The sequence below is a fragment of the Panthera onca genome, chromosome B1 (assembly GCF_046562875.1).
Source record: "Panthera onca isolate mPanOnc1 chromosome B1, mPanOnc1 haplotype 2, whole genome shotgun sequence".
In the NCBI taxonomy this organism is placed as follows: Eukaryota; Metazoa; Chordata; class Mammalia; order Carnivora; family Felidae; genus Panthera; species Panthera onca.
Genome location: NC_138342.1, coordinates 102,778,280 through 102,794,611, shown reverse-complemented (window position 1 = coordinate 102,794,611; position 16,332 = coordinate 102,778,280). Strand labels below are relative to the sequence as shown.

At 36.3% G+C, this 16,332-nt stretch overlaps 1 protein-coding gene across 2 annotated transcripts in view; it reads left to right on the top strand.

Annotated features, from left to right (window-relative positions):
• Window positions 1-3,941: 3,941 nt before the first annotated feature.
• Window positions 3,942-16,332, top strand: part of BBS7 (Bardet-Biedl syndrome 7) — a 35,927-nt gene continuing 23,536 nt past the window's right edge. For both annotated transcript variants that reach the window (XM_060654259.3, XM_060654258.3), the window contains exons 1-5: window positions 3,942-4,145; window positions 6,058-6,123; window positions 10,222-10,284; window positions 11,907-12,082; window positions 14,431-14,617. In XM_060654259.3, coding sequence (XP_060510242.2) covers window positions 4,110-4,145; window positions 6,058-6,123; window positions 10,222-10,284; window positions 11,907-12,082; window positions 14,431-14,617 — 528 coding nt within the window. In that variant the 5' untranslated portion in view covers window positions 3,942-4,109. The remainder of the gene's footprint in view (window positions 4,146-6,057; window positions 6,124-10,221; window positions 10,285-11,906; window positions 12,083-14,430; window positions 14,618-16,332) is intronic.

Genomic DNA, 16,332 nt, shown 5'->3' with positions numbered 1-16,332 from the left:
TAGCAGTAATAAATATCAGTACCATTTTCCTTAAGTTGTTAACATGCATTGCCAGGACTTAAGAAGGGAAACAAAACAGACTGGGAAGATTTGGTACCCACTGTCTTGGATAACCGTTTATCAGAACCTTGCAATCTCAGGGACAGTAGAATGCCTACCTTGGAAACTATGCAGTTAAACACAGATTTTGAGGATTGCTTAATTTTTAATTTTATTTTTTAACAATTTTATTTTCAAATTGAAAAATTTTATTAAAAACAATGCAAACATCTTATGGAAAACACAAAACAAGAAGAGGAGTTTATAATCCTTTATAACCAACAAAATTTTTTTTTGGATTTATTTCATAACAAGTCCCTTCCTATAATTTTAATCATAGTATATACACTATTTTATATTATGCTTTTAGTATGATCCTGAACACTTCCCACATTGCTTTCCAGCCTTCATTATTTCCACTTTCAGTGGCTGCACAGTAGTTGATAAAGTGGAGGCACCATTTCTTTATTGGATAGTTATATCTGCATTTTAAGTGGTTCCTCAATGACGACTTGTTACTTTGCTTTGTTTCTGTAAAACTAAATATCCAAAATTGGGGTTATGTGTTAAAAATATCCCACATTTATAGGTTCGGATGCATATTTCTACATTGCTTTTGAAAGGGTTTTATTGCCAGTTTTAAGCATCACAGTTGATGAGCACATGCCCTCTCTACAATATGCAGTGTTATCACTTACATCTTTTTCTAATTTGAAAGGTAAAATAAAAGGGTATCTTGCTTTAATATTATCAATTACAAATGAAGGTAATAGATTTCTATAAGTTTGTTCAGTAGCCACTTTCTTCGTGAAATGTCTGTTAATATTTTTACCTGTTTACTTATTGGAATAATACTATTTCTTTATTTATTAACTTGTATGAACTGTTTATAAAGATAGTAAGTTTGCATATATATCCCAAATTTTTGTTTAAAATATTTTGTCACATATTGAAATGTTTCATCTTTATTCTTAATATCTGTTTTTTTCTTTTTGATTTCTTTTATTCCTGTTAAGATCAGACAAGTTCCCTTCTGATATAGGCTGAATTGTGTCCCACTTAAATTCATATGTTGAAGTCCTAACTCCAAGTACCTCAGAATGTAACTGTATTTGGAAGCAGGACCTCTAAAGAGGTAATTACCGTAAAATGAGATCATTAGGATGGGCCTTGATCCATCCAATTTGACTGGTTTCCTTATCAGAAGAGATTAGGATACAGACTTGCAAAGAGGGAAGACCTTGTGAATCCAGGAGGAGAAGATGGGCATCACAAGCCAAGGTGAGAAGGCTTAGAAGATTGGTTTGGTTCCCTGCTCACACTTTGATCTTATATTTCTAGCCTGTGAGACCTGTGAGAAAATAAATTTCTGTTGTATAAAGTCACTCAGTTTGTGGTAATTTATTATGGGGCCCCTAAGTGTTCCACCTTCCAACTCCCTACATTCTATGAAATTCTGTACAACTCTGTGTTCTCCTGTCTCCCCTATGGCTTTATTTTTTAATTTACTTCTGAGATGTATCTGTATTTTTGTTGAGTCTAAATTGGTATGTGTTTTTCGCAAATTGCTACATAGCTAATCCATCTCCAGGCCCTGCTGTCTATTTTAATATGGAGTTATTTAGCCTCAGAAAAAGAATTGTCTAGAACATTCTGGTATCTAGACAAAACCTTCTCACGTCCCTTGCTGGAAATAATTATTCTTCCTAAGAAGTACCCCCTTCTCAGGGTTTCAATCTTGTTTCACAATCATTTGTGAACTCTCTCCTAGTAAACCAAAGAAATCAGGAAAGAGGCTGTATCTTTCTCATCTATATTTAGTATTTCTTTAGTCACAACACTGTACATTAAGGAAGAAATGATCAAAGGATCAGGGAATATTAGCTCTAAGTCAGACCTTGGATCATTATAGGCCACTAGTAGTCTGCAGGTCCCTGAGGCCTATTCAGCGGGTCTGTGATTTTGAAACTCTTTTCATTACACTAAGATGTTATCTGCCTTTTGCACTGTGTTGACATTTGCACTGATGGTGCAAAAGCAATGGTGGTTAAGTACGGTTGGTGCTTAAACATGAATCAAAGCAGTGGCTTCAATAGTTACTGCATTCTTCATGCCACATATTGGCAGGAAACAAAACTACATAAATATGTCCGTTGTGAAGCAGTAAAAGTTGTTAATTTTAAGTCTCAATTTGAATACATTTCTTTCAGATATTCTGTGTGATGAAATGGGAAGTATGCATAAAGCATTTCTACTGAATACTGAGGGGTATTGTCTCAAGGAAAAGCGTTTGTGTGATTATTGGAGATGGTAGCTGGAACACTTTCTTTAAAAAAGCACAACTGACAAAAATTATGATTAGTCAGACTAGAGTATTTGGTATACACTTTCTTGTGAATTCAAGAAGGGAACCTATCATTTTAAGGAAAACCACTGACATTTGTTGCCAATGCTTAAAATTTGACCTTTTAAACACTAATGAGAAGTTTGCAAAATTTGTTTCCATGTTTGAGGTAGATAGCTTTCCAATATTTCACAACTTTTCTGATTAAATCCATGGTGATATTAACATATAGGATTTCTTTGATGTTATATAATGAAGACACATTCCACATTGCAATTAGCTTGTAAAAAACTACCACTTGTTGACAATAAATTTCATGTAATAAAAAATAAAAAATAAAAATAAATGGCCAAAAGTTACGAGCATAAAAAAAAAAGAAAAAAACTACCACTTGTTAATTTTGCGCCAGATTTTCTTCATATACTTAAATAAAACAACCCACATATACCAACAGATGGAATGCAGTAGGAGATCTGGGACTTGCTTGTCTATTCAGGTGGACAGTAAATAGATTTGCAAACACCAATTTGCAGACTTTTTATCTCTTTTTTTCTCCCAAAATATTTTCATTAAAATTTTTATGTAATAAGTTTATTTTTTTTGATTTTTATTTATTTTTGAGACAGAGAGAGACAAAGCATGAATGGGGGAGGGTCAGAGAGAGAGGGAGACCCAGAATCGGAAGCAGGCCCCAGGCTCTGAGCCATCAGCCCAGAGCCTGACGCGGGGCTCAAACTCGCGAACCGTGAGATCGTGACCTGAGCTGAAGTCGGATGCTCAACCGACTGAGCCACCCAGGCGCCCCTGTAATAAGTTTATTTTTAAGTACACTTTTAAAATTCCAGTTTTAATTTCTTTTCTTTTTTTTTTTTTTAATTCTTGAGAGAGCGAGCACAAACCTGTGAGCAGGGAAGGGGGAGAGAGAGAGAGAGAGAGAGAGAGAGAGAGAGAGAGAGAGAGAGAGAGAGAGAGAGAAACCCAAGGACGCTCTGCACTCTTGTGGAACCTGAATCGGGGCTTGAACTCACAAAGCCAGAGATATCCTAAGCTGAAATCAAGAGTCGGACGCTTAACCGACTGAGCCACCCAGGCGCCCCTCCAGTTCTAATTTCTAATATAGTAAATATCAGAAGATCTTATATAAACAAAAGGTCTTTGGGGTCCTCAATAGTTTGTTAAGAGTTTTGGGAAGGGGCTGTAAGGCCAAAAGTTTGATAACTATTGTGATAAGCTAACTCCTGTAACGGTGGAACCTAATTCTTTGAAGGACTCTTTCCCGTGTCAGTAAAATAGTTCAGCGTCAACATAAGTTTCACATCAGGGGTCTACACTGAGAAAGACTTAAAGAGGTGCTTCTCTAGACCGCGGTGGGGGTGGAGCCAAGACTGCGTCTCCAGTCTCCCTGGAAACCACCTTTCTCTAGTGTCTTGGGCCTAGTCCTCCGTTCCTCTCCGCCTGTGATTGGAGCAGGTTAAGTCAGTGGGCGGTTCTTTGGGAGAGGGGCGGGGCTTTCTCTTTTGGCCGTGGGCTCCCTTCGCGTGAGCGTATTGACGTCACACTGGACGCCGCAGCCTTGACGCCACGCCTGTGCATCCCCAACTGAGGCCGTCGTAGCGGGGGTTGGCCTTTCGAGGGGACGCGAGCGGGACCCGTGAGGCCTGAGGTCCAGTAGCCTCTGTTGTTCCCGTGCGGTTCCGGCGCTGGCCCCAGCATCGGTGCCACCATCATGGATCTAAATTTAAACCGAGCGGATTATTTACAGGTAAACCTGAGGGAATAAAGCGGGCGCCAAGCGGGACGAGCCCCGCTCCCTGAGAGGATTTTGTCCTTCCACTGACGTCTGTCGGGGTCGCCCAGAGGGGGTGCGGCGGCGAAGGTGCAGGGCTGGGTGCTGCGCTCTCGTTGTCGCTGTCACGGGCAACTACTGCTCGCCCTTGAGGGTCCGCGGGGACTTGGAAAGAAGCGGCAGACGCTCCCGCGTTGCTGGCGGCTGCCAGCATACCTAGAATATATAGAATGTACATATATACACTTAGAATATACCTTGAATACCTAAAAAGAGCTGACGTGATCTCGGATTCCTCTTCAAGGCCGTACGCCTCCCAGGCTGCAGCTACCTGTTGGCCCGTAACTCCGGGAATCTCCCTCCATCTCTCCCCAGCCCCTTCTCCCGAGCGCCAGACCCTTCTCGCTTTGAGCTGGACGTCACCAGCCACATAATCATAAAAGCCAACGACAACTCTTTATTGCACATGTAATTTCTTCATGAGCTTAACTTACATTACTATTTACTCTTCATAAAAATTCTCTGAGTAGATAATGTTATAGATGGTGATCTAGGATCACTTAATTACTTAACAGCGAAAAAGGATGAAGTTCTTAACTTGAAACAAAGTCTCTGACTCCGGAGCTGGTGTTCTCTCTCTTACACTATCCTGCCTCTCAGTATTTCAGCTCTAGCCATTCTGTCCCTCTTTTTCATCTCCTTTTTCAGTGATCCCGTTTTGGCTCATGATACAAAAGTTTGCCCCGTCAGTTTCCCTGTTAGCTATGCTAGGTACTTTTCACCGTAATATCTTCCGTAGTGAACTGGTCACCACGTTTTGCTACTGCTTGTGTCTCCTAAACATCTCTTGACTGGTCCCATTTTTTCCCCATCTCCATTACCCCCAATTCAGGTCTTCATCTTCTCTTTCTCCAGTAATTGAAATAGCCTCTTATTTGGGCTCCTAGCCTCCTGCTTCACCTCCCTCCAAGCCGTCCTTCACATCACTTGTTAGAATGTTTCAAAAATGCAAATCTAAACAGATTATTTTTTTCAAAAAAAATTTTTAATGTTTTATTTATTTTTGAGACAGAGTATGAATGGGGGGAGGGGCAGAGAGAGAGAGGGAGACACAGAATCCGAAGCAGGCTCCAGGCTCTGAGCTGTCAGCACAGAGCCCGATGCGGGGCTTGAACTCACAGACCATGAGATCATGACCTGAGCCGCAGTTGGACGCTCAACCGACTGAGCCACCCAGGCGCCCCCTAAACAGATTACTTTAAACTTTAGTACTACTCCTTAGAATACAGAAGAAAGTTGTACTTGTACACTATATGTAAATCGTTTTATGATCTGTTGTTTACTGCAATGTCTGTCCCATTGGTCCCCATCCTCCCCACGTCTTCTCTCATACTGTGCACCACTAGTGACAGTTCCCTGCTGTTTGCATCTTCCATACCTTTCGTAAAATAGTCCTCACTATCAGATTGGATGACATGACCCTCAGCATGTTCGGTGTTTTGCAGAAGTCTGCTATGTTGCATTTTTAATAATTGTAATCTATTTCCAAAGATTTTTAATTACTGTACGAAAACGAATAACTGTATGAAGTTTTTAGTGAAGGCTTCTAGAAATATGTGTTCATAAAGTATGTTGCCACTAGTGTCACATTATTTTTGGCTTGACAACTTTATAGCATAAATTTTACTATTTTGGGGTGGTTCCTATATTTTGTCATTTGTGGCATATATTTCATTAGAAAGTAAGTTCATCACTGATAGTAGTTGTTTCGTATCACTAATTGCAATACAAAATGAATTGAATCTGCTGGTTCTTTTAATCCCTTATGTAATCACTTCAAATTAGTGTATCAGAAAACATTCACTGGGTGGCTGGTGTGTTTCCTTAGGTGGGAGTGACCTCTCAGAAGACTATGAAGTTACTTCCTGCCTCCAGACACAGAGCTACACAAAAGGTACTGTAGAGATCCTGGTTTCTCCCTATCTCTTTGCTCTGACAGAGAAGAGGTTTATATTCCTTTCTTTATTAGTAAGTTACTCTTTTTAAAATGCTGATGTTAAAATGGAAATAAATTTCTTTTTTTTTTTTTTTTTTTTTTCTTTTTTTTTTTCAACGTTTTTTTTTTATTTATTTTTGGGACAGAGAGAGACAGAGCATGAACGGGGGAGGGGCAGAGAGAGGGAGACACAGAATCTGAAACAGGCTCCAGGCTCCGAGCCATCAGCCCAGAGCCTGACGCGGGGCTCGAACTCACAGACCGCGAGATCGTGACCTGGCTGAAGTCGGACGCTTAACCGACTGCGCCACCCAGGTGCCCCGGAAATAAATTTCTTTTAATTTGAACAGAGGTTGGAATACCAAGGCACATCCACAGTCAGTAATTTTCTTGGATATTATAATTTTTGTGTACAATCTGTAATAGTTTGAGCAAACTTATTGAAAAGTATATTCCAAATTGCTCGATAAATGTTGTTGACTGACTGAAAAATATATTCCATTCCCCTGTTAATAATTTACTCAGTGTGTAATTGTGTGTACTAGATTGTGTATATGAAGAAGAAACATAAAGCACATTAGGATATAGAGAAAATTCTTTTTATTTTTTTATTAAAAAAAACTTTTCTAAATGTTTATTTATTTTTGAGAGAGAGAGACAGCGACAGAGTGTGAGCAGGGAAGGGGCAGAGAGAGAGGGAGACACAGAATCTGAAACAGGCTCCAGGCTCTCAGCTGTCAGCACAGAACCCAATGCGGGGCTCAAACTCCTGAACTGTGAGATCATGACCTGAGCTGAAGTGGGACAGTAAATTGACTAAGCCACCCAGGCGCCCTGGGAAAATCCTTTTTAAACTTCATTGTATTTTTAAGAGTAATTAAGTATTTTGATGTTGAACTTTTTATTTAATTAATGATAACTATATTTTTTAAATATATTTTTAATGTTTATTTATTTGGGGAGGAGGGGCAGAGAGAGAAGGAGACACAGAATCCGAAGCAGGCTCCAGGCTCTGAGCTGTCAGTGCAGAGCCTGACGTGGGGCTCGAACCCGTGAACTGTGAGATCATGACCTGAGCTGAAGTCGAACACTCAACCAACTGGGCCACCCTGACGCCCCACAATGACAATAATTTTCGTAGCAATATTGATCCTATGATTTCTATAAACCAATTATAATTTCTTAGTAGACTGGTAGGATATTTTAATAGCTGCAAAATAAATATAGTATTCTGATGTAGTAACATTTTACTAAGATAAATCAACATATTTTTCATTGTCATTTATTGTATTTGGTCTACTAGATCAGAACTTTTCAAACTTTTTTGGCCTTAAGGCCCTTTTACACTCTTAAATTATTGAGGATCCCAAAGAACTTTTGTTTATGTAGGTTATATCTATCAATATTACTGTATTAAGATTAAAACAAATATCTAAAATATTTGTTATTTTATTTTTTAAACAATACACCCATTACATGTTTACATAGATAACATTTTTAATAAAAAGTAACTGCATTTCCAAAAACAAAAAGAGGATTTAGTGAGAATAGTGGCGTTGTGTCACACTTCTGCAAATTCTTTAGTCTGGCATAAGCAAGGCATCTAACTTCTCATATCTGTTTTCTACATTCAATCTGTTGTCTTGGTTGAAGCATACAAAGAATGTCCAGCTCACACAGACACACAGTTGAAATTAGGAGTTATTTAAATAACTTTTTCCAGGTAATTATGGCTCTTCACATATACTTGACAAATAGTAGTTACTTAAACATTAGTTACAATGTGGAATAAGAAGCCATATTGATTAGCTTTTCATACTTTGATACATTAAAAACCATTTGTACTTTGAATGGATCTTTTACCCATGCATAGTTTTATAGCATCCTGTAATGGTCATTTGAGATTATTGGTTCATTGAGATATACAGATCTTCCAAAAGTTGAATGTTCAAATGTTGATTGTTCCAAATGTTATTATAAAATATAAAGCAAATCACATTTGTTGATGTCACTACTGATTTCATCAGAAAAGTTAAGTATGGAGTAGCTGTCAAGCTCACAGTGGCAGATTCAAGTCTTCCGAAGTACTTATTTCACTTGAAATAAGTACTCATTTTCACTTGAAAACCCAAATTTTATCATTGGGAGCAAATACTTTCAATTGTTTTCCTTTAAAATGACAAGCTCACTTCTTTTAGTTTTTTTGTTTTGTTTTGTTTTGTTTTGTTTTTAATGTCTACAAATACCAAGTGTTAGTAACAGCTTGTTATTAACCATTGCCTTCTTTTTTTAATGTTTATTTATTTTGAGAGAGAGAGAAAGCCAGGGAGGGGCAGAGAGGGAGGGAGTGATTGAATCCCTAGCAGACTCCCTCACTGTTAGCACAGAGCTGGGTGGCAGAGCTGGGTGCTTGCAGGGCTTGATTTACAAACCGTGAGTGAGATTATGACCTGAGCTGAAATGAAAAGTCAGACACTTAACCCACTGAGCCCCCCAGGCACCCTTTAACCATTGCTAATAGTTGCTAGTTGTTCTTTCATTCTTAAAATTATGTTTCTTGAAAAAATTGAATAGTTCAGCTTGTGACTAAAACTGGTATTAAGTGGTATTTTTGGTATGCAGCAAAAGTGCTTTATGCATATTTTTTATTTTCTCACACTAAATATTAAAAAGACATGATTCAAGGGCCAAAATTCAAGAAGATTAATAATTTTTATTGCTTCATCAAGAACATTCTTACATGAGGTTTGATTTTTTTCTTTACTCTCAAGTGGTGATGAAGATTACAGTGACAACCGGTAAGGTTTGTTGTCATTGTTTTGATTCTTGCCAGACACCAGCAACTTTATCCACAATTGCTCCGCATCATCATCGTAAATATCAACATAGCAAAAAAGAAAAATAAAGACTTACTTAGAAAAATAGTTTTCATTTGCCAGATTCCCTAAAACGTTCTTGTTGACCCCAGGAATCTAGGAATCACACTTTGCGAATCCCTGTAATTATTGTTTTCACAAATTATTGGAGTAATGTAGTGTTTAAAAAAAAAAAAAAACTCAAAACCTTAACTGTTCGTATGTATTTTTTCATCTGAATAGGAATCTGCCAATACCAAAGGTCCATAAATCTGAAAATGTGTGCATAATTATTTGTGAATGTTCATTGTTCTAGAAAGAAAGTCCATAGCTTTCATAAAATGCACAAAGGGATTTGTGATCCCCACACCAAAGTTAAGAATCAGGGACCCAAGAATGTGGCCTGTGCAACATCAACTTTTTGATAATTGAGACTTGTTTTGTGTCCTAATACATTGTCAATTTTCTAATGTTCCTGTGTGCTTGAAAAGAACATTTATAATGTACTTAGGATGAGTGAATTGCTTATTTATGCACGTGTGAGCACACACTCACACACACACATATCCTACACATATGTACATGAATGTACACATACATATGTACATACATATTAGATCAGAGGTATTGTTTTTCTAATCTATATCCTTCTCTTTTGTCTGCTTGTTTACCAATTCCTGAGAAACAAGTGTTAAAATCTCCCTCTGTATTTATTTCAAAATAATCCATTGGTTACATGTTGATAGTTGTTGAACCTGAATGATGGATATGTGGGAATTCATTATAATATTCTGTCTGCTTTTGCATAGGGTGAAATTTTTCTATTAAGAAGGTTTTAAAAATATCAAGTAGGTCAATCACAACTTTACTGATAATCTGTTTTGAAAGTTAATCTTAACATATTCTTATCCTCTAGTTAAGGAAAAAAATTACCTCCCTGACATTTCTGTTTCTGTTCTCTTGCTCTCTTTACATTGTAGGAACAGAATATATGACCAATAACTTCAATAATGATTCTCCCTACCTTCTCGTTGCCCCTTTCTTGTAATTTCTTGGACTATTATTTTTTGTGTAGGCACTTTCCTAGATTTTCTGATCTCTACTTTCAAAATTATGATTTATATTTTGAGATCTTGTTTCCCCCATATAAGTTAATAGGACATAATTATAGTAATTTCATATTCTCTTCAATCTATTGTAGGTGGTTATTGGAGATCACGATGGGGTAGTTATGTGCTTTGGCATGAAGAAGGGAGAAGCAGTGGTATGTATAGCTTTTTTTTTTTTAGGAGAAAAAAGGATTTTCCTCTTTCTTTCTTTCTTTCTTTCTTTCTTTCTTTTCCTTCCTTCCTTCCTTCCTTCCTTCCTTCCTTCCTTTGTAGGCTCCACACCCAGCATGGAGCCCAATGTGGGGCCCAAACTCATGACCCCAAGATCAAGACCCAAGCTGAGATCAAAAGTCAGTCACCTAACTGACTGAGTCACCCAGGTGCCTTGAAAAAAGGATTTTCTAAAAAAGAAACACACTACTTGTTGAATACTCTTAGGTTAAAATTGTCCTAAAAACAATGAAAAATGCATTGTGAGAAAAGTAGTGACATGAAGTATGAGGCTACAGGCAAGAGAACAGTCATGTTCTAGCTAGCTGTAAAACACCTTTGACAGCCTAGGGTGATATATTAATTTTCTATTGTGTGTAACAGATTACTTTTGGGGGTTTGAATCAATACTATTATCTCATAGTTTCTGTGGGTCAGGAATATGGTTTCGTGTCTTACATGGCTACAGCGTAGATATGAGCCAGGATCTATTCCTTTTTGGAGCTGGGGTCCTATTCCAAGCTCACATGGTTGTTGACGGGATTCAGATTCTTGCTGTTGTAGGACTGAGGTCTCCATTTTATTGCTGTCTATAAGCCAGGGCCTGCTCTCAACATCTTGAGGCCCCCACAGTTCTTTGCCATATGTCACTGGCCCTCTCATGGTGACCTGCTTCAAGCCAGCAGGAAAATCTGTCCAGTCAGCTAAGGTAGAGTCTTATGTAACTTATGTAATATAATATAACACGGAAGTGACTATCCCATCACCTCTGCCTCTTAATGTAACCTAATCAAGGATGTGATTAATGCATTATCATATTGACAGATCATAGTTTACAAGCAATGGGTCTGAGCTGTGAGCACTTATATATTCACTATACATTATGTAGAATTTATAAAAAAACTGGATAGGGTAAAAACTGTCAGAAGGTGCAGTGTTTCTATTATTTGTATATTCTCCCAGATACTTTATTCTCTGTATAAAGTCATTGGAGGGGAGGGAGAGAAATTGGTGCCAATAATAAAATGGAAAATAACCAGGAAGAAATTAATAATACAAATGGTATTTCCAATTAGATATCAAGTTATACATTCAGGTTTCCAGTAAATTCTACAATCTTTTACTTATACTACTAAAATTTATAAAAATTATGAAGAAAGCAGGAGAGATTAGTTTTAAACAGACAATTCAAACGTAAAAAGATGTCCATTGGAGCCAGTGGGGGAATCTTGTTAAAATGCAGGTTCTCATTCAGTAGAAAAGTCTGCATTTTTAATAAGGTTAATCATACTAATCGCACTGCTTAATGAACTCTACTTTGAGTTGCAGGAGTTTAGATTTTAATGATGTTGCTGAAATATGTGTGGCAATAAATATTCTAAATTTTGAAGATATTTAGCCAAAAACCTTGAAGACCCACTGAAGTAAATACATTTGTATCTAAAGATGTTTCTATATAATGGAACTATAATACTTTGTGTGTTTGAAATCACAGCGTTTTTTATGGTAAAAGAAAATGCTTACAATAAATTTGTGTACTTAATTTTTTCCCCCATGATTTTTGCAGGCAGTGTTCAAGACTTTACCAGGGCAGAAGATTGCAAGATTGGAGCTAGGAGGGGTTCTTAATACACCCCAGGAGAAAATTTTTGTTGCTGCAGGATCTGAGATTAGAGGCTTCACAAAGAGAGGAAAACAGTTCCTCTCTTTTGAAACAAACCTCACTGAAAGCATTAAAGCTATGTATGTTCATCCTTTTTTTATCTTTACATATCCATTTACAATATTTTGGATAGGTGACAAACATCAGATTGAGTCTCATATCTTAATAGATTTCTTGGGAAGTAAAATTGTCTAAAGGCACTTTGTTAGTAAGAAACTAACCTAGAATCAGTACAAAATCAATTGGTTGTTGAAATGTTTTCTTTTAAAGACTCTCATAGTATTTACACATTAATTTTTGACTAATTGGTTCAATTGATTCATGATTAAGGTATAAAAGAAAAAAGTAAAAGAAATCTAGAGATGTTTAGGTTTCTGTTCCTTTGATGTCTCTGGTAATTTTGGTTATGAGGTAGCATCATTTTGTTAAAAAGCTGGCCGTCAAAGTTGGTAACTACCAATAGGATATAATTTTAGGTAAATCAGTTAAGACCCTGAGTAAAAATAACTCCCTTAAGGGCTTTTGGATATGTGAGATTTTGCAGTTTAAATTTTAGTTTTTTTTAATCATGGGGGGCTGAAAAGCCTTTGAAGTTTATCTAACCCACTGTCCTCAGACCTACTACTGAGGAGCATCCCTTGGCAGCTTAAAAGAGTAGATTTCTTGTCTTACTCATACCTGCAGAATCGGAATTATTAGGAGTGGGTTAAAAGAAAAAGTTCTTCATCTGACTATGATGCAGCCAAGTTCTATAAGCAACCAGACATTGGTTTGAAAACTGCTAACTCAGTTCAGCGTTCTGTGTAATGCACAGCTGTCCTGTATAATTCTGTATAATGCATGTCTCATGTCCTGACATCCAAGCCGCAAAACTTTGGTTTGGTGAGATTAGGTAAGATTTAAACAGTGGTATATGGGAGTGAGTTCAGTGGTTTAATAAGAATAGAATACTTTCGAAATGCTTTTGTAGATAGACATGGTCAATGATAATTGTAAAATGCTAAAATCAAAGTAATACAGTAATAATTAGCATAACTCACATTCAGAAGGATGTGTGGGCAAAGGTTTGAGAAAGATAAGGAATTTCCTAGACAATAGTTGCTTTTGCTAGTTTCTTAAATGATTTTATTGGAGTGGCAGTGGCAGGATGGAGAAGATCTTTACTTAATTTTTGAAAATTTATTGTCTGAATCCCCAAATTTATAAGGGTGCATAGGAAAACAAGGTTATAACTTGGCAAGATTCAGTAAGAGAGCACTTACAACAACTTACAAGTTGGTTACCACTCATGCATCCCTTCCCTGCTTAACGTTTCCATCTATCCCTGCTCTTGTCAACAATAGTGATTGTAAGCAGTATTTTGGAAAATGTGTAACTGCAATATAATTGCAAATGTAATACAGATAGATTTCTAGATGAAACTTTAAGTCTTGAAAAAGAATTTTGTTAGTTGATAAAAATGATATTGAGGACTACTGAAATCATATGCAGAGCCACAGAGTGAGGCCACTTAAGCGATGATTGAAGAAGAGAAAATCAATGAGGATAATTATAGGATAAGAAATAATTTTAATTCCAAAACTTTCTAACTAGACTTTAGAAGTTTCACCTTCAAATAAACCTTCAAATAAAATTACCTTCTTTATTATCACCTTCTTTATGGTTATAGCAGTCTACAAGTGAAAGGTAATATACTAGTATATAATTTTTGTCAAGTTTCAGCTCCCCAAGTGAAAACTGGATTCGATATAGAATTAGAATGTTGTTATGATTATTGCCTACATTTTGTTAAATATAATTTAAAATGAATGTTTTTCATTTCTTTTTTCAAGATAAAAATCTAATGAAATATTTTTTTTTCACTGTTTACCATTTAAAGTAGATTCATTTCCAACAGGCTTTGCTAGACAGTTCAGAAAAGTAGTAAGAAAGCTAACTCTCTAATGCAGTCTACTCCACTACTGGTTGTGTGCCATTAGACAAGTTACCTAACATTTTATTGTTCTCTGTCAAAAGGAATAATAATGGTCCCTGCTTTTTAACATTATGAGGATTAAGCTAATCCATGTAATACATGTAAATCATTTAGGACAGTGCTTGTCACATAGTATGCATTTAAAAAAAGTTCCTTTTTTCAAATTGTCTTCAGATATAGACAGTTAAATTATCATTGTCTTTGTTTTCATTTTTTCTGAGCTTAATTTTTGAGATGCCTAAGACCTTAAGGTCTTCACAGCTTTCAAAATCAATGTTATACCTAAAGGCTAAAATTAAGTGGGGGAAATGAGGGGGAAAAATATCTATTCTTTAAGTCTGTGATAAAATTATAGAAACTGTATAAACTTGTTTTCATCTCATAAAAGTTCAGGAGTTTTCTATGCTTATTTTTAAAAATATGGATATTTTTTATTACTTTTAATGTTCTCAGGCATATATCTGGCTCAGACCTCTTTCTCAGTGCAAGTTACATCTATAACCATTATTGTGACTGCAAAGACCAGCATTATTACCTTTCTGGGGACAAAATCAATGATGTCATCTGCCTTCCAGTGGAAAGATTACCTAGTATTACACCAGTATTGGCCTGCCAGGACAGAGTGCTCAGAGTTTTACAGGTTTCTGTGATTTGCATTTTTATAGTTTTTCATAATTTATGCTAAATAAGTATTACTGAACAATGTGTATTTAAGTTAAATTACTTATTACTGCCGCTTTAAATGTCTTACTTAAAATTATATCTGGAAAAAATGCCTTTTAATTGGTATGCTAATTTTTTTTAACTTGAGCCAAATGTATTAAGATCTTTGGTGAGTTTTAGGCATACATGGGAAAAAGGATGCTTCCTCCCAATCCCATACATAATTTCTGAGTTAGTCCAGTTTGAATGGAGTGCCTTTGCTATAGAACCCTTCGCAGCTTTTTTTTTTGGCTTTCTTCCTCCATTACCCTTTCCTCCCTGCCAAAATCAAATAAATGGAGGAAATTGGGTTGGGGAGTGGATGTTAGGCTTTAACAAAGAAGGAATAGTTGAGATCAAAGGATGTATCATTTGGGTTTATTCCATATTTATGACAGTATGTGCAACAAAATAAGCACTCAGTAAATACTTGTTGGATGAATAAATGAATGATAGAGGGAAAAATCATTTTATTGTCCTTATATTTCTATTAAAAACCATGATGCATAAGGTATTGTTATTAGTATAATAGTTACACCTATGTCTCTTCAAAAGTGACTTTCAATAAAATACACATACATACAAACACCAGGATCCACAAAATAAAGTTTAATGCAAATAACATAGAACAGGTGGATTATTTGGATCAGAAACTTGGGCTAATGATAGCGCAATTGAATAAAAAATCTAGCTGTTTATTCTGTGCCATCACAGGCTATCTCATTCTTTGGAATTTCATAGTCAGATGGCCATTTCTTGGTGTTAGTCCTTTTATAGAAGGAAAAATCCAATGGTTCTATGAGGTTCTCCCTGCCCCCCCCACCCCCCTGCCAAGGGAAGATAAAGTAATGTTCAAGATTCATTCTAGAGGGATGAATAATTAATTTCTTCCATAGCCTGTACTCCCAAATATGAATTGTTTGAATAAGGCTTTTAAACAGGAGCCGGCTAGAATTCAGTTAGAAATTGTTCCAGCTGATTCTAGGATTCTGCTTTGTTTAACTAGAAGAGATCCATGTACTTGCTGTAAAAATAAAGAATTCAGTAAGGATTTGTGGGAAGTTACAGCTTGAAGCCTTTGCTCTGCCCTTCATACGTCCTTCCTCCCCTTTACTGCTCATTATCCATTGCCCCAGAAGTAGCCTTTTTTTAAACAGTTTTCTTGTGGATTCTTTTGTGTTTATATAGTTGATATATATGAAATTTCAAATGTAATTATAAATAAAAGATAAAGCACATTACTTTTATATATTCTATATATATTTAAAAGGTCATTACATATTTACTATAATTTCACATTTTTTTCGTTGAATGATTTATCATAGTTATTTTTTCCATGTAAGTGTAGATACTTATAAGTACCCTATTCTTTAATAGCTTCACAAAATACTATGTACTAAATGAAAACATTAGAAGTGGCAAAATTTTAAAAAAGACAAATAAATGGACGTAACTTATTTTCTTCTCTAAATAACACATCATTCTGCCTCTCACTGGAATAGGTTTTGGAAATACCCAAATACTTATTGACCATGTGACTATGTCAAGTTAACTGCTCCCAACTTCAGTCTCTTCTTCTGTACAATGAAAACACTGAGAACCCACCTGCTGGTATTATCCAACTAAATGAAACAACACATTCAATGTACTACC